The sequence below is a fragment of the Patella vulgata genome, chromosome 2 (assembly GCF_932274485.2).
Source record: "Patella vulgata chromosome 2, xgPatVulg1.2, whole genome shotgun sequence".
Taxonomy (NCBI): domain Eukaryota; kingdom Metazoa; phylum Mollusca; class Gastropoda; family Patellidae; genus Patella; species Patella vulgata.
In genome coordinates, this window is record NC_065880.2 from 36,976,019 (window position 1) to 37,001,075 (window position 25,057).

A 25,057-nucleotide genomic window follows, 5' to 3' on the forward strand; every position below is an offset into this window, starting at 1 on the left:
CGACTAATCAGGGGCCATAATCCAGGAAGTTACGTTCGGATATGCGTGATTATCAAAAGGAACCAACATCTTTATGATAAAAACATATATTTAAATTGTCATCCAAATCGAATAAAAACTGTGGCTTCTAGAGGGTCCACAACCTTGATATACCATTATTTTTACAATATTTGCGTACAATGGGCGGCTATTTTGTCCGACAGTTTTGGTCCGATTTGCACGAAATTCGAACTCAACAATCATTAGGGTGTAACGGTGATATACTAAAACATTTTTTAAATCGAATAAAAATTGTGACCTCTAGAGGGACCACAAGCTAAAACGCGATTTTTTTTGTACAATCTGGGGCCATAATTAAGGATGTTACGATCCGGTATGCGCGAATATCGAAAGGAACCAAGATCTTTGGGTTATAAACTTGCATTTCAAGTTACATCAAAATCGGATCAAAATTGTGACATCCATGAAGTTATGGTCCGATACATGACAATATCGAAAGGAACCGAGATCTTTGGGAGATAGACCTATATTTCAAGTTTCGTCAAAATCGGATAAAAATTGTGACCTGTTGAGTGTCCACAAACAAATTCTGATGTCAGTTTCTGATGCATTTACATTTTGGGGTGATGCTTAGATTTCTCAGTCACCATTCCGCAGTGATGGAGAGATCTTACAGTTTGCTCCCACAATGGTGAAATGCTAAGGTTGGTTACTGGAATATAAACAGGTATCTATAACAATATTTAGGTCCACGAAAGTAGAAACATGATCACGTGATATTATTGTATTGTCAATTTTACGGCCGTGACACACGTACTAGTGCTACAGTAGAACCTTGGGAGCCTTTGCGCAGTTCCGATACAAACGCTATGGGTAATCTGGCACTGCAGATGGAATAACTTTTGTCACCAAAAATTGTGGATCACAGACGGAATGAAACGACGAAAAGATTCTACCCCATTTCAAAGTGGGAGTATAAAATAACAAAAAGGTCTTATTTCTTTATTAAATGAATGATTAAATGATCTTATAAATAAACTGAATATAAAAGTCTCCCACAAGAAAAAAAAAACCTAAGTAGGCCTACAATTTATTTATATGAGTATTTCCGTACTTTAAGCAAAATTATAACAGCATTTTAACAGATGTGAGTTAGAATAAAAACAATGTGGTAATAAATAGAGATACAACATGACAAGAAATTGAAGTCAAGTGTATATATATATATATAATGGTGATGACAAGGATAAAAGGGTGACTAAAAATTCACATGTACTAGAATATAATTAGCACTAACAATTCTTCTAAAAAAAATCAAAGAATATCACATACACTACAGGAGAAACCAAAAGAGATTCTGTTAACTTTACTGTTAATATCCAAGGGTTGGATGTCCACACACCCTTTTAGGTTTGGCCAGTTATTTTATGTCTATTTTAAGTCACTTTCCAAAGAATAAATAATGTTGATAAATAGTTCAAAAACTTGATATGAATAATTAAATGGGCGGTGAATTGGTATATAAAAACAACCATTTAAAAGCTCTCTGTGCCTGTCCCAGTGAATTCATGACTGATAACAAATATGTGAACACAATTATTAATAATAATGATATTTGATCTTTGGTGTATTTCAATTATATTCCTACCTGGATAATTCACCATGTTAACAATTACTGTTGTTTACTAGTTTCTCACTTTGAAAATCATATTCAACAGGTTATGAATGAAACAAGACTGTTAAAACAGTTTAGGAACACAAAAATTATCTAATAATAAAATTAAAATGATGCTTGATAAACTGACATATTACAATACATTTATGAACATGCAGACACTATTGGTTATGAAAATATAATTTGTTAAGTAAGACCTTCTATTACTTATCTACAAGACAACATTAAGTACATGTATCCTGAGTAACAGATGTGAAAAAGTCACTAGATTTTAATGTTTTTTTCTTTTGATTGACTTACAAAACACAAACTTTTCAATAGATCTCATTAAAACATTTTTTTAGAAAAAGATCAATCGTTACAGCAATTAGAACTTGAGAAAATATATTACATTTTATGTTTTTAGAGTATTATTTACACATTGCTTTAAATATGTCTGAATTTTGTAAAGATTGACTTTACAGATGACAACTAGTCTTAAAATAAAAGGTTAGGCTATTGTACCAACACTTTGGCTGTGTATTAATATATCATATGAAATATACAACACTGATATTTATGCAAAATCTATTCATCATGCTTGTTTCATCAAATAGACAAATAAATTACTTGAGTGTTTATATTAAAAATGACACAACCTCTTTGATTTGGGTCAAAATTAAATTGTCAATTTCACTGGATTTTATTTGTTAATTTGATGAATGACAATTTGTCTTTGTTGAAAATATGACATCCATAGATAAGCATTTTGTGTTCCACTTTAACCAAATTTAGTAAACAAGCTAACTTCTGCTCATACTTTCAAAACAAGCATACAGAGCTTGCTCCACATCGCTAATCAAAATAAGACATTAGATATACCCAATTCGATACTTTATTTTGACCTAAATCAAAAAAGAAGTACTTCTGTAAGCTACAACAAAATTAAAGATACATTATAGGAGATTAGATAAAGGGCTGGTAGTTCTTACTATAATAGTTAAAAATTAGATAATGTAAAGGGAATTTTACTGAGAATTTCAGTCAAATTGATCAACTCTGAACCGAGTTGGAATTTTGGATCTAGCCTTGATCATCATCACTAAAGTCGGTATGATAAAAAAACATAGTCTCGATTATTTAGTTTTTTTAATTAATCAGAGCAGACTGGGTTCTCTAATACAGTAAATATTGCAGGTTAACGATGCTATTGAGAGTTGATTATGGTCTGGATAAGTTAATTAGTCTAATTGTCCCCCGCCTTTCGAAGAAAGCAGGGGACTATTAAAATGGGTTCGTCCGTCTGTCTGTCTGTCTGTCTGTCCGTCTGTCTGTCTGTCTGTCTGTCCGTCCGTCTGTCTGTCCGTCACACTTTTTGGGACACAATAACTCTCTTCCTAATTGAGCTAGAATGTTCAAACTTGGTGTATGTGTTTATTAGGTCAATGCCTTGATGGAGTTCGAAGATGAGCATTTTCCGCTTAGGGTAAGCAGAGATAAGCAATTTGATTGGTTGATGCTTTGGGACACGATAACTCTCTTCCTAATTGGGCTAGAATGTTCAAACTTGGTGTATGTGTTGATTAGGTCAATGCCTTGATGGAGTTCGAAGATGAGCATTTTCCGCTTAGGGTAAGCAGAGATAAGCAATTTGATTGGTTGATGCTTTGGGACACGATAACTTTAGTTCTAATTAAGTGAGATTGATGAAACTTGGTGTATAGTTTCATTACAGTAATACCTTGACTAAGTTTGATAATGAGCATTTTCTGCTCAGGGTAAGCAGAGCGATACGCAATTTGATTGGTCGAGACTTTGGAAGTAAAGATATACTGTTTGATTGTTCAATACTTTGTAAAAGATAATTTGTGATAAATTTATATGTGTCCTCTAATTATTTTCCTATTTCGGCGGGGGACATCAGCCTCACTGTTGGCTTGTTAATATTAAGATAACATTTCAGGCCTAAAGAAAGACCTGCAATTGGCAGATTTAGCTCTTGCATAATGTATGTTTAAGGATTCAATGATATCCCCCTAGAATTTGAAAGACACAAACTTTAGAATTAGATCATGGAAAAGGAAAACTATATGTAGTTTTAAATAAATGTGTCTGGCTACATGTAAGTATAGTGAGGTAAACAATACATGATATCATATATATATTTACAGGTGTTTATAGCTTTAACAGTTATCATGGACACCATGCTGATTGAATGAATATTGAAGTATATCATGTTTAAAGAGAGTAAAACATCTTACCAAACTAACTGTTTGGGTATATATATATTGTAAAACATGAAATTAACGTAAACTAAACAGGTATGACACAAGTACACATTGAAATTAATGCAAATCACTAAATCCAACATTACAGCTGAGTGACATCTTGTTAGTTAAAGAAAAATGTGCCGTGACCAATAGATTAAATATCTGATAATTACATCATTAGTTTTGTTTATCAATCAGATATTAACAAGTATGGCCTACCATCTCACTAATCACTGTTTATTATCTTCTTAATTTCAATAACAATCATTAGCTACATCACATTTAATGCATTAATTTATTGTTTCACAATAGCCAGTTTCTACAGATGTTCAAGAGATCAAACTTACACATACTGATATGCAATCTACTAAATTCCTGTATCTTTCACAGCAATTTGTGCAGACTTCGATTTCACCTTTTAAACACATGAATGTACACATATGGCAGAAAACAATATTATAAAATTTGTACCAAATAACATTTTAGTAAAAAATAAATTTTTCTAGAAAAAAGTTCATGGTACTAAAAGAGCTTTTATTGGTAAAATAAATTAAGCTTTCCTATAAAGTTTTATCATTGAATGTTGATGTTGAATTTTCGTGTAGTTTTAATTAGAATTCAATTACTGATGGTTTTCTTTAACAATGTTCAACTTGTGAACTATGATAAACATACAATAATTTGATTAAGTAGTTTAGTTCCATATGAAGATTAAAATAGTACATTTACATAAGACTAAAAGCAATGTGTTTTTGTGTTAAAAATAAAAGAGGGCAAAAAAAATTCAGCAGTTCATGTACCAAATACATAGCGGTTACCCATAACTTGTTTCAAGTTATAATTCCTCTTTTCAGGAAGGATATAGTCTCATGAAAATGATACATTTACAAGTATATTTAAAACCTACTCATATGGTACACAATAAACTACATACATTCTCTCTATATATATACAATGACTGTCATTTATAACAATGATAATAATTACAAGAATTGTTTCACAAGAAAAATAGCCAAACTAGACTAGATGTTCAACGGATATTATTCTAACGGAAGAATCAATAAGCCTAACTTAAAATAATCTATACCAATTTCAAAATTTAAAGTGGTATGGGTTTGTACTGAATGAGGTTCTTGTGTTAAATTTTCCATTTTGAATACTAATTATCTATAATAATTGTTTACATGTAGTTTTTTCTATATATTTTCACTGTGTTAAAAAGTTACAGTCACTAAAGAAAAAAAAAACGTAATGAGAGATTTCCATTCAAACCGGTGTAACTGGCACATTGGCTTGTACACCACCCATTAATTGTCAGTAGTGCCATTTAGCTCGCTGTGCTTGTATATCACTTCGTAAGTTTTGAGCAAAACAAATTCCTAGTATCTGAAAGAGAAAATGTTAAATAGATAAGGGAGGGAACTGTGTCAAGTAAAAAAAAACCAGTTTGCCAGACAAAGTAATATACATCCAGATCAGTTTTGTTGGCTGTGTTGTACATTCATCAGAGACAACAAACCTGGAACTACCTTTAAAAAAATGTTCAGAATCCATAAATTATATAGATTATTTTAACGTGTACTATCAACAAGTATACTGAAAATTAACTCAAAATCAGTTAACAAAGAGTATGGAAAAGTATGTTTATCAACAATCACATGCGCCAAGAGCAAAAACTCTACAAATAATTTGATCAAAAAGCTCTCTTTAATCTGTAGATGTAAGTGTGGACTGGCGGAAAATGTAGACATTTGTTTACGAAGTTTCAGTGATGGGGTAATAAGAAAAAGTTGAAATTCTACATGATTCTTCATTTCACTGACCATAACTCTTAGACAACTGTTGGATGGATGCAGGGTCGACAGCAATATACTATTCTTATAAGCCCGCAATGAAATGTACCTGGTAATCAGTAATAACAATATTCTTTTACAACAAAGTTGTGAAAGTCCAATAATGTACCTGCAGTAATGCTATTCCTACAGCTACTCCAGCTACTGGTATTAGATTAGATTCTAACCACTTCTCTCCAGATGGTATACAACCTAATGTATAAATTTTAGTCGTCCTGTGATAATCCTGTAAAAAACCACATCAACATAAAGATGATAACAAATGAATCTCAAATGAGAAAACCAAAGACTATCTTTAATCACCAGATCAATGCATGACTAACTCCACTAACTCACAACTTATAAGTTCAGTAACTACCGTTAAAACATAATTTCAAGAACATTGAATTGAAACATTGAAATCGCTCTTTTTCCCAAAGTTTGATACAAGTTATCATTAAGTTCTTCACACAACTACTGTAAACCTCATGCAATGACATTTCTTGGGCAATAAATTGATTTTAAAAATAATGACTAATTTTAATTAATTGTTTCGAATACATTTGTAATTATCTTACATGTGATGATCTAAGCATATCATATCCACAATGTCGATTTTTAATCACATCCTGTAATATAGAGAAAAAGAAAGTAAAGAAAGGCTAATTAGTGTCAATATAACTTGACCCATTGTACATATCATTTTAAACGTGATACAGGATGCTGAACTAAAGTGATAACAATTACTGATATGAAAGTATACCAGTACTACACCAAAATCTCAACATCAGAGAAATGGAGATAAACTAATATCTATACCGGTACACAATTACTTCTTTCAACCTAAATTATTTGTGAAAACTTAAGTTTAATATTACATGAAAAATTGTTCATGACAATGTTTTAAATCATAGTTTGAAAGGAATCTGTTCTATTACTTACATCAGTAGGTTGACAACATGAAAATGGCACCCCACAAGCTTCAACACCTGGTGATGAACAGTTGAAATACATATTACTCTGCCAGTCATTATATGCATACACTCCACAACAATGTAGCTGAAAAAATATAATAATAATTACCATTAAATAATTAACTAATTTTACATACATTTTTACTGGACTGATTAAATAAGGATACCTGGTGAAAACCTACAGGGTTTGACAAACAACCCCATTCTTTATTATACATATACAAGGGCTGGCTGATATTAGTTCTAAGCCCGTCTGTGAAAGACCTGTACAAAAGTCAATGACTTCCATTATTTTTTCTACATAGACCACTTCATGGTGTACACTGTTTTTCCAACAATGTTGCAAGGCCTGGATACTGGTCAGGAAGAAATTTTCTTCAGCCACCCTAAAAAAGACATCCACAGCTGACATGACATCATCACTACTAGGAAAATGATGACCGGCTAGTTCCATTTTCATTTTTGGAAACATGTGGAGGGTTGATGGGGCCAAATCGGGCCAAAAAATTATCAGGGGACGTCAGGAATCTATTAAGTAGTCAAGAGGTTTGGCGCCAATCTTGCAGAAACCTTTCCCATTCCTAACTCCTTGGCGATGATGTGCTCAATCCTCTCATAAGAGATGCCCACAACACTAGCAATATGTCAAGTGGTCAATCGTCGATCAGTCATCACCATTTCATGCACCCGGATAATGTTTTCTTGAATGATTGCTTTTGATGGATCATCTCTGACACCCTTAAAATTCTGCAGCCCACTTCTTTACTGTGGAAAAGGAAGGGGCATCATCCACCAAAGTGGAGACCATGTTGGCATGTATCTGTGTTGAGCTTAGTTGCAGGTACTTGATGATGACTGCCCTATAACCAGTTTTGTCCATTTCTGGTGATTTCAATGGGTAGGTTCACAAGATGGTCTGGTGTGAAAACAATAATACCACTCAGTTGCAGTTCTTATGTCTATGATTCATTCAATGATTGAATGCTTGTTGGTGGCAAATGTTTAAAAGCCCAATTGATCTATCCTTTTCAGACTTAGAACTTTTCATGGAAAGAAAAGAAATACAGATTTTCAATATCCACAAGCAGGTCATTTTATACATAATAGTAATGTTTTTTTTATGCGGGGAGCTCTTTTCCAAAATACAATAAAAACCAGTCAAACATTTTATGACATGGTACATGGAAATAAAATCTTTATATCAATAATTCTCTATCACACAATAATGGAGTGAAACTGAAGAGCCTGGCAAAAAATCCACCAATGAATTAGTGACAGGCATAAAATACACATTAAATTAGTCTATAATTTGTAAGTGATGGGAGAGATTCAAATATATAAGTAATCTTACCCAATCTCTCTGAACCCAGTCTACAAGATTCTGTAGATCATCATCTTCTCTATAATTAACTATCATATTCTGTACTTGTCCTTGTATCTGATCCTTTACCCAATCTTTATAAACAAATCCTAATATTCCCAATAGTAACTCAATAAAAAATATCAAACCAACTGCTATCATAAACTGAAATTACAAATACATTGCCATTTAATATTAGATTATCAAGTGATAAAGTAACAAGATGAGATGAATAATGCAATTTATTCCTTTAACTTTAACAGTAATTGGTTGTACAGTATTTAACATATAAGCCTATCCTGAAGAATATGTAAAAGCTCAAATTCAAAGTTCTATAAATAATTATTAGTTGCTCTGTATTCCCAACATGCAAATATTTAAAAATAATTGCTATACAAAACACATTATTAAGTTTTTAAAAAAAAAATATTTAAATGTGTTGATCTTAACTTTGTTAAAAGAGCTAAATTGCTATTCCTTGTCACCTAGAATGGACACAAATGGGTCACAACGCATATTATAATGTGATACGAATATAAACTGATTTACATTCAATCGTCTGTTTTTACTGTAATTTGTAATCAGTTCTGTTCCACGAAAAACAGTCTTTGGCGTCTGGCGCCGTCTGGTTATTCCAGTCCACTTCGGTAGTGTTCCCATGTGGGATATGTTTAGACTCGTTCATCCAGTCACTTCATTACAAATGGCACTCTAAAGCATTCTAGCACGCAATTCGTGTGTCAAGTTTAAAATTTTCACTGTAAGATAACAATATCAATGTTGATTTAAATTGACCAATAAGTCGTGTTTGCAATGTTGAAGATGTGGATGATGCTGAGTTAAAGATTTAGCTACTTTAACTGGATTTGGAAATTGGAAATTCTAAAGTTGAAAACTTGAGAAAGGGAAGTGTACATTTACACTTCAGTGATCGTGTGTCTTCTAAATATTTAATAATAATTACCAAATAGAATACTAAGCAGCTGACAGTCATTTGCATTTATTGGACAATATCCATGTTAAATTGTACTAAAACTGATTATTTAACATTTAATTAAGAAAATAAAACCAAAATCTCAATGGTCGATAATCTCCTGACTTTGAATAGTTCTTTATTATTCATATTAGAACTTCTATGTATTTAAAACAAAGATGACCACTTGTGAGTGTAACTAAACAGGCTTTAGTTGGAGTTATGTACAGTCTCTGTGTCGGTATCATATTAATCAATAGAAAGCAGTCAGTATGTGGACATAACCTAATCTCTAAACAATGACTGACACAGACTACAGACTCAGGTAATCTTAAACACTGAAACATAGCGGCAATACTATATACCGGAAAACACCAGAAAACAACCGGAAAACACCATGTTATACCGAATACCGGAAAACACTGGAAAACCACTAAATACCGGAAAACACACTAAATACCGGAAAACACCCTAAATAGGTAACAAAGAGTCTGGTCCTCTGTTTGCGGGGAGTTAGGGTTAGGTTTTTCTGGTGTTTTCCAGAGGACCAGCGGTAGGTTAGGGTTAGGTTTTTCCGGTGTTTTCCAGAGGTCCAGGCTCCGAGTTACCTATATAGGATGTTTTCCGGTATTTAGTGTGTTTTCTGGTATTTAGTGTTTTTCCAGTATTCAGTATAACACGGTGTTTTCCAGTTGTTTTCCGGTATATAGTATAGCCCAAACATAGTACTCTAGACTATCACATTTAGATTTTTACATACTTATGATTTATTTAATTAAATTAAACAAATATCCATAGAAATTCTATTAAAAACAGCCCAGATTTAAAAATCCATATTATGGCTGAAGATTGTCTTTGTCAATTTGTGAAAAACAGTACTTTGATGCACCAATAAGGTCTCATTGTGTTTGGTTTCATTTCAAAATTTTAGTCAATCTAACTTTTAGGAAAACCGGACTAGCAATATTCAGGGAATAGACGTGAATGGATACATGACACAGGTTCTGTCAGTGTCACTTGAGACTTGCAGGCTATGAAAGATGTTAATGAAATGACTGCTATAACACAGCGGTTTTACACAACTGTGTTTTCATTGCATTTGTTTATGAATCCTGATCAGTAGTCAGACAAATAGAAACAAAAGTATCTTCAACTGAATTATTGATGAATTTTTCTTCAAGTGCTTGGAAACCAGTTTAGTGTACCAGACTAAAAGTTCCTCTACAGCTCTATTTTTATAGATCGATACTGAAAAAAAACCCCTTAATATCATATTATGGTTATTTCCATACTCTTTTCAAAGAAATAATTGAAAGATATTGTTTCATTTGGATTTAGAATAATATCCATATTGATACTTAGAATAATATCCATATTAATATACTTACAAATAAAAGTAGACATGAATTCTCCCTGAGTGATCCAATACAGCCAGCAAACCCAATTATAAACATAACACCACCAGATATAATGAATAATAGAGCTGGGTCCAGAGCAATGTTTGTTAATTTACTGATATTCTGAAACATGTCCTTTTCTGTCCATGCCCATAATCCTATTCCTAGAAGTCCTGCACCAATAAACTGAAATACAAATTCAATGAAACATTCATCACTGTAAATTGAAAATAATAAATTAATGTCATTCATTAATGGGTTATTGTCAGATTAAATGGATATTATAGCAGTGTTCAGTCAGGATTATCTGTCGCGACAACCTGATTTCAATTCAATAACAGCCCGTTGAGGCAAAAGACACAGGGCACACCATTACCAATGTCTACTCTTGATACCATTTTCTTATCAACAAAATTTTGAAGGTGAAACTTTGTTGTGCACAATATTTCAGCGCCTTCATAATTACATAGCGATGTTTATTTATAGGTGAGTGTTGCCCATACATAATTGGTTTATACAAAACTAAACACAATGGTCTCCCCCAAAAATTCAACAATCAGGCACATATCACCAATGAAATGTCAGTGACAATCTGCAATCTGTATACATTAATGCAGCTCAGTGATTATTCGTCATTAATAAAAAATAAAAAATAATTCTGTGTTTCTGCAGACACAAATTAACATTATGAGCTGTTCATGAGCAATAAAGGCCCTATAGCACTCTGAAAATGGTACTTGTAGATTTTTCATCCATAGTCCGATTGCATCATGCCCAGTGTAAAATTAAGGTACCTGTACATGTAACTTTATAAAAATAAATATAGCCTAGATTATTTTCAAAAGTGACTAGCAGTATTAGTATCAAATTTCACTAATTGCCGATAACTACTGAAAGCGGTAATACTTTAAATCCAAATTTTGACTGATAGTAAGGAAATATTATCAGTTGCATATTATTATTATGGTTTTCATTGCACAATGGAGGCTGAAATCAGTAGTGAAATATTTCATATATACCAAGCTTTAAAACATCATTTTTTTTAGTTACCCGGTATTCCATAAAATAACATTCGAGCCTCAAGCCTACATTGTATTGTTTTTAATTAAAAGATATCCCATTCCCGTAAAAGTTTGTCTTGTCTATATGTACATGTATTTAAATAGCTAAATGACAAGAAAAGTTTATTTATGCCATACTCTATTCACAATGATTATCACACCATTAAGAACAAGCATCGGATGGGCATTGTGGGCCGTGTCGCCTACTTTTTTGGACAGAATTCCAGGACTTAGTGATAAATTTTCTATACATGTAGAATATGATCAACACTTCAAGGAAACATATTCATTTTTGATAAAAGTGTAATCTTAAATTAGTCCGTTTAGAATGTTACATGTAAATAATAAAACTGGATAGAATTGTCAAAAAGGCTACATGTACACTATTTGTCCAGGTTATGTCATTCTAGTCTAATCTTCTGAATAGCTCTGATGAAGGTTTCTAGATACATGTGCCTTAAGCAAATTTACTCTAAAGATTTGAAGAGTTGCCAATTATTTCATCTTCTTGTCTTCAATAGGCAATGTAATTGGATGAAACTCAAAAACTTGGAACTGGAAAAGGTGCAGAGGTCAGTGATCAATACTATGATATTGATTAATTCTGGAGTCGTTCTTAAAGCAACCAGTAATACAATAGAAATTGCAAATTCTTTCAATGGTGAGCAAAAATGTGAATATTTTACAATCTCTGTGAAATTGCAAAGGTAGACTGACAAAATATTCTCTAAGCCTTTAAAACTAAACCTTGAATAATCCTCATTTGTAAGCAAAAGATAAGACGCCAGAAACTGCTATTCATACTATAACAAACCAGACCAGAGTACATGTATGATTTCATGTAAGACCTCTAGAAACCTACAAATTGATTTCTTGGTTGTGTAAAATTAAGAAAATATTTTCAATTTTAATATTTAATAATATAGAAATGCTACTGATAAAACACCAAAAACAAAACATAAGGTCCAGTTCTTGTTTAAAATTTTAATTATGAGCATGAAATGTCGACATAAGAATGTAGAAACAACAATCACTATATGATATAGGATATGGGTTATAAAGTTACCCGGTTATAATATTTATGACATAAAATTGGACAATTATTATAGTTGTGACATATTTTCATGTTAATTAAATGCCATGTAACAAAGGATTTATTTATATTTATACTTATCAGACTAAACAAAAGATAAGCAACAAAACATACAGCTAACTGAGCAGTAGACAGGGGTGGTCAAATGTATTCATGCTTTTGTAGGTAATAGGTGCATTTACAAGACACTGATATCAATTTCATACAGATCGAATGTCCACAAGGTTCAACAAAGTGAAACAAAGTTATAAACGGAAATTGCTGATATTCGATAGGCTTCTTCGTTTTAATAATCTAAATAATACTTGTAAATTTAATACAGATCGGAGGATAACTTTAATCTTTAGAGTGTTCAACAAAGTGAAACAAGGATCATAACTCTAGAAGTAATTAACAGAATTTGTTGAAATTCAATAGGCTTCTAATTGTCTCATTATGTGAACAATATATATAAATTTTAAACTGATCAGATAATAAATGTAGTCTGTAGAGTGTTCACAAGAGAACAGAGGCGACAGCAATATACGGCCACATTTCCATGTGGGCATATAAAAATACAATAAAAACATTAATTTTGTTATAAAATGAATAACGAATGAGTAGCTAGTCACTGCCAGTACAACAGAAAATGATCAATGATCTGTTATTGAAAAAAAAAAAACAACACATAGGTTACACTATAGGTTTTAAAATCACAAAAATGAATGTGCCACAACAGAACATGAACAGATCAATTGTCAAATATAATCTCTATTGTTTACAGTTCCTGCTGTGTACATAGGATCAACCCTGGCAACCAGAAAAAAGAACAACTCTTTTACAGAGAACAAAAGGTTATACATGTATGAACAAACAAGGCAGAAACCATTTTCCTATATAAGTAGACAAAAATCAATAGAATGGCATAATATCCACAAAGACATTATAGCAATATAGGTTTGGCAACTTTCTGACACAGGCAATTCCTAAACTGCTATTCTGATGGTCTTATTATATTATTAATAAATGTTTTTGAAAGAACTGATACCCTCATTAACATCTACCTGCATACATGTATTACATATGTTTGTTACTAATAAACTGTATTTTGAGACATCTAATTAAAGGAGCTAAACTGTTATTCTTTGGCACATCTAGAAATGGACACAAATGGGTCGCAACTGTAACCCGGGGCTCTCAGAAAAATTCAGATGTCTACTAGTTTGAATGAATTGGTTTAATTCTATGCTTGCACTTACAAAATCCGTATTACAAAATCCGTTGCCAGAATTTAGACAAACTAGGTCAAGACCATGACCAAAGTTTGGATTCTACCCAAATTGCATCTTGGAAATCTAGGTCGCCATTCCGCAGTATTACTTGAACGTTCTGTCTTCGGACAACCTATTATTAAACTTCAAATGCATCATATTTACATCTTCTTGTGTATATATTTATAAAAATGAAATGAAATGGGGTTTAACGTCTTACTGTTTTGCTCCGAACTGGGCTAATGAAGACGGGCATACACCATACTGTGTGCTATGAGGAAAATTTTGCCCGGACAGCGGCACTACGGCCTACTCTTATATCGAATTCCAACTGTCAAGGGATCTTTTACGTGCACGCCAATGTGTACACAGGACCTCGGTTTTTCGTCTCATCCGAATGACTAAACAGCTTTCCTTGTCAGGCCCTCCGCCCTGCATCACTGACAAGGGGGAACCATGACGGAAAGTCTGGGTGAACTTTCTCGGCCAATGCAGGGATCAAACACCCGACCTCCAGGCTAGCGAGTCAGAGTCTTACCCACTTAGCCACCGTGACCCCTTATATTTATAGGTGTGGCTCCTTAAGCCTGTCAACCCGACCAGAATCCATTGTTATTAGTTAATCCGTCCCTCACATATTATCCCCTAGTGTTAGAGCTGAGAGCCCTGGGTTACATGGGGGCTTGTTCCGGGTTAATTGGTCGTTGACAACATATCCAAGATGTCGACATCACCAACTGAACAAGGGAATCAGAAGATGAAGACAGAACATCTGAGGTAGATACGCCACCTCAGTCTAAAACTTCTGCGGTAGATACGTCAACACAATCTATAACTAGGGGTGTCACAATCGGAACAAAATTTGGGGTCGGGTTGTTTCTGAGGCAAAATTTGTCACTGAAGACGATTATGAGATTATTTTACTTCTGTGACGTCATTTTCGGTTGGGGTTTTTCTGATTTCCAAAATGGCCGCCAGAATTTGACGAAAAATTAATTTCCAGATAGTATGGGTGATTATCACGCAAGGTATGGCTTGTAATATATCATATATAAGGTTTTTTAGTAATTGAACTGAAAAAATAATCTCTAAAACTAGTTTCCCCAAATCCAAGATGGCGGAAATTCAAAATGGCGGCCAAAATTTACCTAAAATGGCTGATTTGCCAGATAAAAGTCATTTCACTCTTTGATATGATTTATAATATGTAATTTAAAGGATTTTCAGTGGCAGAAATTCAAAATGGCGGCCAGAATTTCCCTAAAATGGTCGATTTTTCGGATAATCGTCATTTTTAAGTTCGATATAGCTAACATCTTATGGAGACATAATGTGTGGTGCATTTACGGTCTTATAAAGCTCTATTCTTACATAAAGAATTCTTGATTCGCACGGAAGTGTTTTAGCCGTGATCATTTTAAGTCATGCTTATGCCAAGATCTGGGTAAGTGTTAATTGTCCCCCGCCTTTCGAAGAAAGCAGGGGACTATTAAAATGGGTTCGTCCGTCTGTCTGTCTGTCTGTCTGTCCGTCTGTCTGTCCATCTGTCTGTCCGTCTGTCTGTCCGTCACACTTTTTGGGACACAATAACTCTCTTCCTAATTGAGCTAGAATGTTCAAACTTGGTGTATGTGTTTATTAGGTCAATGCCTTGATGGAGTTCGAAGATGAGCATTTTCCGCTTAGGGTAAGCAGAGATAAGCAATTTGATTGGTTGATGCTTTGGGACACGATAACTCTCTTCCTAATTGGGCTAGAATGTTCAAACTTGGTGTATGTGTTGATTAGGTCAATGCCTTGATGGAGTTCGAAGATGAGCATTTTCCGCTTAGGGTAAGCAGAGATAAGCAATTTGATTGGTTGATGCTTTGGGACACGATAACTTTTAATTGAGCTAGAATGTTCAAACTTGGTGTATGTGTTTATTAGGTCAATGCCTTGATGGAGTTCGAAGATGAGCATTTTCCGCTTAGGGTAAGCAGAGATAAGCAATTTGATTGGTTGATACTTTGGGGCACGATAACTCTCTTCCTAATTGAGCTAGAATGTTCAAACTTGGTGTATGTGTTGATTAGGTCAATGCCTTGATGGAGTTCGAAGATGAGCATTTTCCGCTTAGGGTAAGCAGAGATAAGCAATTTGATTGGTTGATGCTTTGGGACACGATAACTTTAGTTCTAATTAAGTGAGATTGATGAAACTTGGTGTATAGTTTCATTACAGTAATACCTTGACTAAGTTTGATAATGAGCATTTTCTGCTCAGGGTAAGCAGAGCGATACGCAATTTGATTGGTCGAGACTTTGGAAAACAATAACTCTCCTACTTTGATTGTCCCCCGCCTTTCGAAGAAAGCAGGGAACTATTAAAATGGGTTCGTCCGTCTGTCTGTTTGTCTGTCTGTCCGTTCCGCTTATTTGTGATAAATTTATATGTGTCCTCTAATTATTTTCCTATTTCGGCGGGGGACATCAGCCTCACTGTTGGCTTGTTTAACTAGATATCAGAAAAGTACCACGTTTTCATAAATGTACTCTTTAGATAAATTGTACAATATTTATCAGTTCACTAGTTACGTGTTGACCTTTAACATCACACTTAGATCCTGTACGCTTTGTGTCTTACAGTCAATACATGTCATGAAGAACTCTTTAGACATAATTTCGTTTATAATACTTTACTCGTTTCTATTGAGTTGTTTAGCAGAAGTAACCCATGACAACAATATGTTGAGACGACTACGTAACAGAATAGGACGATTCAATGTTATTAAAATGACACAATGACAATTTTAATTTTATTACCAACCCTTTCACAATATTTGAATGAAATATCTCACACAGGGTGTTAATCTGTTTTCAGTTTCTATTCCAATTCAATAAAACATTTAAAACATTTAATACATGTCTTGGCTTGATTCATTATTTACAATTTAATACGTTAATCGTGTATTTTAAATAATACAGTTCAAGAGATCAAAACATTTCCGAATTTATACATTCAACATTACACGTAGACCTAAATGTATTTTTCAAATACGTGTATAAACATTTATATGAAATATATTATAAACAGATATGCTATGACCAGCGTTGCCATTATCTTTATTATTCGACTGGAAAACTCCTGTCATTCACTCTGTCGTTCGACTGATCCATCCTTCACGTTGTCATTTCCGAGTCTGAAATTTGGGGTATAGGGGTAGCTCATACCGGGGAGTAACATAGGCCAGGTGGCGTTAGTCTACCACTTCCGGTTTCGGAGTTATGACCCCCGAGCGAAGCCGGGCATTCTTCTAGTATATAAATAAATATATAAATAAATCATCTTCATGGTCATCATCATCGTCATCATCACTATTTAACACCAATCATCGTCGCCTGACAATTACCTTATCTATTCAAAGCGCTTGTTTAGTTTTAAATACTTGTGAACTTTACTAAAACTCACTTTGTTGAACGGGTTACTTTCGTTGGTATCGCCATATAGGAACGCTTTTGTATTTATGGATTTAAATGGGAGGGTATATAATGTTGAGATACGCTGAGACGAATAATTTGGGCAGTGCAGAAAATAATGGTCGCTGTCTTCTTGAGTATGACCACAACTGCATGTCGGGTTATGTGAAATATGCATTAAAAATCTATGGAAGTTTAGAGCACTTTTACAATTACGAAGTCTGGAATGTATAATCTGAAATTTACGTTCTCCATAGTAACATCTTACTGACATCAATAAATACAAAAATATAAAATGGCTGATTTGTCAGATAAAAGTCATTTCACTCTTTGATATGATTTATAATATGTAATTTAAAGGATTTTCAGTGTCACTAAACTTAAAATTAATCTAAATATAACGGGGTTCCAAAATCCAAGATGGCGGAAATTCAAAATGGCGGCCAGAATTTCCCTAAAATGGTCGATTTTTCGGATAATCGTCATTTTTAAGTTTGATATGGCGAGTGATATGCGATTTAAAGGGTTTTCTGTGTCACTCAACAACCTCAAAAGAAGAGTTTCCAAAATCCAAAATGGCGACCAGAATTTCCTAAAATGAACGATTTTTCAGATAATCGTCATTTTTTCGGTTTTGTATGGCTTGTAATAATGTCCTTTATTAGGTTTTCAAAGTCCACGAACTTGAAAATAACCTCAAAAATGAATTTTGAAAATGAATATTACCTCAAAAATGAATTTTGAAAATGAATATTACATCAAAAATGAATTTTGAAGATGGTAGATGATTGCTTAAAAATACAACAGGACAATCGTGAATTTTCCTATGGGATTGGCTTGTAATAGCAAAGAGTAGTAGTTATTTTGATGGTAACTGGAACTGTTATACTGGATCTCACATAAACAAGATTTAATATTATTCCAGCAAAACAGTGAGGTATATATATCCAGTTGTTAAGAATTTATCTATTGTTTATTCAGAAATGGTTCGAAATAGTGGTTCAGTGAGTAAGACTCGCTAAGAACGAGATCTGGGGTTCGTTCCCTATGTTTGCTGAAAAAGTACCTTAGGATTTTCCAGTGTGGTTTCTCCTTGTCAGGATGCAGCACCGGGGGCTTCTCGAGAAACCAGGTTTATATGTACACGTTGACGTGCGCATACAAGAACCCTAGACAGTTGGAATTCGAAATAAGAGTACACCATAGTACCACTGTCTGGGCCAATTTTCCTCATAGCACACTGCTTGACGAATATCAATATTTATTAACTTTTGTTCAGAAGACTTATGTCCGGAAACCGTTTGTGGTATCATCTAGACAGATGAATTCATATTTGTCAGTCATGTATTTCATAAAGTGAAAAGTGTAAAATGAATCATCGAAGTCTCTGTGTCCGCAACTTGTGTGGTATGGTATCCACAGATCATATTCGTCTGTAATGTAATGCACACCAAGTTCTAAGTTAAAAATAATCATCACGAAAATAATTGGAAATGCATTTACGACTAGGTATCCCAAAAGTCATCCCCCACGATTTCCTCTTTTCTTTTGTGTTGTTCTTACATGTAGAACTTGTTGTGAAATACGTAACTGACGAAAATGACCTGTGGATACAACATCTAGACTATACCACAAAAGTTACTGGACACGGAGTCTTCGATGCAAAAACGGACCACATTACCATTTCTGAACGAATACGAGAACTTAAATTCTTACTGACTGGATATACCACAAATGATTCTCACTCCGGTAAAATGGTGCAAAGACAAAGGAGATGAAATTAAAAATGCGTCAGTTGGCCCCGTTGTATTGTTATGGGGGTTTTATGCATAAAAACAATTAAGCTACATTTATTGTGTCTTAAGGTTAAATTCTTTGAAATTCTAATTAGCTGACTGGTAAGTTCTGCACATGGTTTATTTATTGACAGGTAGATTCCTGGGTCAGGTCAAATTCAGTTGCCCTAAAAAAACTATTACAATTTGCTATTATAAACCAATCCAATAGAAAGATTGGTGATTGTCCCTTTTTTTTCTGAAACAATCATCTACAATTATCAAATTCAGTGACTCTGAAAACTTAATAGAGGACATATTACAAGTCATATCAAACAGAAAATTGACGATTATCTTAAAAATTGACCAATTTAGAGAAAATCTGGCCGCCATTTTTTAATTTCCGCCATCTTGGATTTTGGAAACTCTATTTTAGATTGATTTTGAGTTCAATGAGATTCAAAACCCTTTAAATTACGTATTACAAACCATATCAAAGAGTGAAATGACTTTTATCTGACAAATCGGCCATTTTAGATAAATTTTGGTCGACATTTTGAATTTCCGCCATCTTGGATTTTTAAAACTCTTTTTTTCTTTAGATTAATTTTAAGTTCAGTGACAGTGAAAACCCTTTAGATTACATATTACAAACCAAATCAAACTGTGAAATGACTTTAATCTGACAAATCAGCCATTTTAGGGTAAATTTTAGCCGCCATTTTGAATTTCCGCCATCTTGGATTTGGGGAAACTAGTTTTAGAGATTATTTTTCAGTTCAATTACAACAAAAACCTTATATATGATATATTACAAGCCATACCTTGCATGAAAATCACCCATCCTATCTGGAAATTCATTTTACGTCAACTTTTGGCGGCCATTTTGGAAATCAGACAAACCCCAACCGAAAATGACGTCATAGATAAAAAAAATTCTAAAAATCGTGTTCAGCTAGCAATTTCGCCTCTGGAAATTGCTGGCCTGAAATGATTTGTAAAAAAAATGTCTTATTGTGACACCCCAACTATAACAACTACTACAGCAACCACTAATGAAAATGCTACTATCAGAATTTCAATCAACTCGGACAGTGTAACAATAGAAGTTGAACACTTAATCCATGAATCTAATGTGAGAATCAAGCCGATCTCAGGTCTCAATTGTACTAGCTGAGAACTAGAAGATGAAACACACGCTCTTCTCCATTGCTTCGCCCACAATAATCTTCGGAAAAAGTTTTTAAGTCATCACATCAAAACTAGTTTGACTGATTCTATACATGTACCTTACTAACATTATTAATATAATTTCATATACTTTTAGAAACCTCTGTAAACCTTCTATGTTCTTTGATGTTTATTATTGTATTGTACTTTGTATTGTATGCTTTAACATATACTCCTGTATAGTTGTGTAATAAAGCATTATTAGTCACTGGCATCTGAGGGGACTAAGGGTGTTTTCGATAATTGGCATAGTCGTTTTTACGTGTGGTCTCTTTTTGCGACTTTGAGTGAAGATAGCTGAATTAATTTTAATCCGATTAGTGTGAACTTGCCGTAAAGTGGATAACATGTAGTAATCATTGGTTATATGTACCGAAAGGTTTTCTTGCCCATCTTATGTGCACTTTAAACTTAAATCACTTAAATATTTGTGCCATTTTGCTGAAATTAGGTATAATTGTAAAATTTCCAAGTACAGTATTTATTTTTTAAAAATAATTTTAAAAAAACTGACAAGCACAAATCTATTTAGATTGGTTTCAGGTCCATGAATATGCAAACCAAGATTTTTTTTTTAAATCTTAAAATCTATGATGCATAGAGCGACAATAAGGTTTCAATAACAGGGGCAAGAAGTCAAACCTAAATATACAATACAGAAAGTTTTGTTTTCCTGGCCTTAATGAAATGTCTGAATTTTACTATCGTGAAATGATTATAATAATATCATTGATCGAGGGCAATATCTCTTAAGAAATTATCTAACACAAGCCAACAGTGTGGCCGATGTTCCTCGCCTCAATCCCAAAATAAATAGACAACACAAATTACAATGTAGATTAATTACTTGCGTTATGTTTTTATAGTGCATCGAGAAATCATTTTGTTTTGTTTATTACCCAGACGTACATGTACGTGCATAGTCTGGCCCGCTTTGCCATCAGGGTTCTGATCTCGAGAAGGCTGGAGTCATATGCAGGATTTGACCAGCTGGCAGTTAAGTCTAGGGGCCCGCTGCCAGTCTGACCTCATCAAATTGCTTATTTTTGCTTAGCCTTATCAGAAAATGCTCAGTCAAGACATTCACCAGATGAACACCTACAAGCCGATGTCTTATCATTCCAGTTATCTTCCTTAATCAACCTATACTACTAACCTTCCAAAAAATAATCCATTACTGTATAATAATGAGCCAATAAATTCAGAAGTAATGATAAGCCTACCCCGGTATACATGTAGCACAATTTACTAAATCATGCAAGTTCCAATATTCTAATATTGTGTTAGTGTTTCAGTTGCTTGATCGACAGATACATGTACTATTTATATATAATTTTTGTGTTCATGTATTCTGTCAGTTTTTATTCACATTCACAATGAGGTAGCTTATAGTAGTACAAAAGCGGTGGTATTGAGTAGAATTGAAGAAATCATCCTGCCAGGAAAATTGTATTGTGAAACACAGAGTAGGCCTACCGATACTATCACAAACTATAGGGAGTAATGTACATTCACCCTGTACATTCAGGAACTGCTCTACTGAATCCTTGTCGAAAAAGTATCAACCCCCAGTCAATTTCAATGGGCAGCTTTTAACTGCTGAACGGTAGTGTGTCAGTCTCTGTGAACACCTGAACAATGTGAAGGATCATTTTAGTGCGAAAATAAGACCTTGCTTACCTCGCTAGAGTCAGTATGTGTGACACAACATGCTGTTAAAAATATGTCCCCTTCTGCTAAACGGCTTGGCAGAAGCTATTGAAGTCTAAATATAGGGTAACGCACAAATTTACGTAACTCGGCCATATAAGACTAAATGAAATTTAGCTAAGCAGGTGAAACAAAAATGGAATTTTTGAAAAAATTTGATTGTAATTGGGATAGGCAAAGCAATAAATGACTGAAGATTCTCAACTTTTCAAAGATTCCAATTTTTCCACCCGCTTACCTAAATTTCATTTCGTCATAGTCGAGTTACGTAAAATGTTGAATAAATTTTGTATATATACCAGTAAATAAGTCAATTGTCTGAACTCTGAATGGTTAATTCTCGAAACATCTTTTTAAAAATAGTAAAGTGAACTATAACTTTACTGAACTGAAAGTATGATAGTGACTTTTGTATTACCGGTAATCAATTCTAAACTATTTGAATATTTTAAGTCATTATCCTAATGTTATTCTAGCTGTTCAGTTCAAATGTACATAAAGTGAGACTTCAATTATTATCAGTTATAATAAGGTCCATGTTATGGGATGTGGTCATAACGGCCCTATGCCATAACGGACAAAAACAGGTTTGGTCAAAGCGGCCCTGCTTTAGTCATAACAGCCAAACAATTTGGTCATAACCGCCAATAAATTTGATCATAATGGCCAAAAACTTTAGTCGTAAAGGCCAAACATTTTTAATTTAATGAAAAACAATATATTTCAACAAAACATTGATGTGGTGCTACAGTTATACAAATCATGTGTCCTGGAGACATAAGGCCGTTAATTATGTCTTACCCCATGTTTAGTTATCAGTACCGGTAGTTTAAAATAAAGTCATTTAAACTTAATACCGTATTTTATTTCATGTTCGGTTTTTAAACATTTTTTTTCTTTTCTTCCATTCTAAAAAAAGAATTGAAATAACAATAAAAGTTAGGCTTTGAGTGTTGTGTCACTTTAAATATGTCTGTGGAATACTCACCCAAAATAGCACATTAAATCCGAACATCAGATATTTGATACAGCAACTGACTTCAGATTTATCTCTTCGTCGTTTACGTGGCATTTTGATTTTTTTTAATAATCCAGAATTCTTCACTAACTATTGAAGAGGGTACACATAATGTTCTGAAAGATGTATCCTAGTGCTGAAGTGTGTTATTCAGAAGAAACATCATAGACATTTCATTTGCTCCATCTCCTTAACTCCATTTTGAACTCGATTGACCCCTCATTTATTTTCATAACAATGATTTCGGATCTGTTGTGAATGACAAAGGTTGTTAAAAACAAATATCACAAAGGGTTGATAGCTGATTATTTTTCAAGTTGTATGATCAAAAATCTAAGATATATCTTAAATAAAAAAAAAATCTCATCGATCTTCAGAAATTATTGTGAGTGACGTCATAAAAATAAATATGGCTTCCAAAAGCGAAGAAAAGTCTTCTACAGACACAAATTCTTCAATTTTGGAAAGATTTAGATCAGTTACACCAGATGAAGTTTATTTTAAGATATTGCCTACGATTGGGGGTGTTAGCTATCAATTATTTTCATGCAATATAATGCACCCAAGGAGTTTTTCAAGGTTAGGTGTTTAAACTTTTAGATCGGGCACCGTTTTTTTACCAAGGGAAATTACTCTTTTAAAAATGAACAATTTCCAAGGTTATTATTTTATGGACAAAAAGAAGATATTAGCCAAAAGTCACCGTTGAAACATGGACCTTACAATTATAATGTCCATGGTTGAAATAATAATATCAATTTATAAACTAATTTTATTTTTTAATAAAATTTTATGGAGAACACAATTCACGGCAATACTATATATGGGTGATTATCCCATGGGTGTGCAAAGTTGAATGTTTTTGTGTCACTCGATTTTTTTTCTGTTTTTTTTTCTTTAATTTTAAAATTTAAAAATATTTCATGTAACTCCCCTTTATTTTTACAGAAAATTCGGATAAGAAATTTGGATTTATTTAATAGTTTATACATTTTATAAGATCAGACATGGGAGAGTTTGGGCCCTGTGGGTATGCTTTTCAATGTCACTAACACTACATGTATTTTTCAAATTGTTCTTTACTATATTGATCAAAAAGATAATCATGCTAATCAGGGCGCATACGCATCTACTAGGACTATTGTCAGATTCGGTATACAACAGAGTCGTTAGTTATGGTTGTAGAATCTTTAAAATTCAAATTTTAAATTGTCACTATCAAAATGCTCAACACCGTAACACTGATAGTTTTCCCGCAATATAACTTATCTACTGAGGCGAGGGTCACTTCACCACGTTCTGATTTTGCTTGCGTGTATTAATTCATAATCAACACCGTAACGTGGTTTTCTTGCATTTGTAGTCGATTTGATCAGAAACAATGTATATATTTGAATTTGAAATGGTGTACCGATACCTAATGTACGTTAACGGCGTTTCTCACACATGCGCTCTTGGCTCAAAACATCATAAACTCCATGGTTCTCAACACCGTAACGCTCAACTACGTAACATTAAGTTTTGTTACGGTGTTGAGAAACCGATACGGTGTTGAGGTTTGGTTCACCAGCGCTTAAATTAAATCTTATCTTATCAACATAATTATGTAGAATAACTTGTAGTTCCTCTAATATTTCACCGGAGTGGATATTCTCCACTCGTATGGCAAACATCCTAGAACGATAAAGATAGTTATTCGCCATTCGTTTTATACAATAAACTTAAAATTCGAGTAGATTGCTTGTGCTTTAATGGAAAATACAGAATCCGAATCCCTTTCTAATGGTCATTTGTTAATTGAAGGGTGATAGTGTCAACAGACGTCCTCGTTTGTAGCGAAGCGAAAGATAGAGAAACTGACATTTTGTATAGATTGGAGTAGCATAAATGTGAGAAGTTTCATATTCTATGAAAGTGTGTATCTTACTAAACCAGGAACATTGTAAAACGCATTTATTTGTACTGTGTTGATCACAAATAAGATAAACTACAAACCTAATCC

The 25,057-nt window shown here is 33.5% G+C and overlaps 1 protein-coding gene across 4 annotated transcripts; it reads right to left on the reverse strand.

Annotated features, from left to right (window-relative positions):
- Window positions 1–988: 988 nt before the first annotated feature.
- On the reverse strand, window positions 989–23,284 carry LOC126810524 (tetraspanin-5). 4 transcript variants are annotated; one of them, XM_050535639.2, is made up of 7 exons: window positions 23,026–23,284; window positions 10,452–10,646; window positions 8,082–8,255; window positions 6,699–6,815; window positions 6,335–6,385; window positions 5,887–6,003; window positions 989–5,310 (listed from the first exon to the last, which is right to left on the reverse strand). In XM_050535639.2, the coding sequence occupies exons 1-7, from the start codon at window positions 23,107–23,109 to the stop codon at window positions 5,239–5,241; spliced, it is 810 nt and encodes a 269-aa protein (XP_050391596.1). In that variant the 5' UTR covers window positions 23,110–23,284; the 3' UTR covers window positions 989–5,238. The 4 variants fall into 4 exon arrangements, with proteins under 4 accessions (XP_050391596.1, XP_055954481.1, XP_055954482.1 ...); XM_056098506.1 differs by lacking the exon at window positions 23,026–23,284 and adding an exon at window positions 22,008–22,159; XM_056098507.1 differs by lacking the exon at window positions 23,026–23,284 and adding an exon at window positions 21,484–21,504.
- Window positions 23,285–25,057: the final 1,773 nt, after the last annotated feature.

Coding starts and splice junctions, on each gene's coding strand:
- LOC126810524 (XM_050535639.2), bottom strand. CDS start 23,109: ATGCCACGTAAACGACGAAGAGATAAATCTGAAGTCAGTTGCTGTATC. Junction 10,647..23,025: donor GATTTAATGTGCTATTTTGG/GTGAGTATTCCA, acceptor TTTGTATTTCAG/TTTATTGGTGCAGGACTTCT. Junction 5,311..5,886: donor TAGGAATAGCATTACTGCAG/GTACATTATTGG, acceptor TTTCTCTTTCAG/ATACTAGGAATTTGTTTTGC.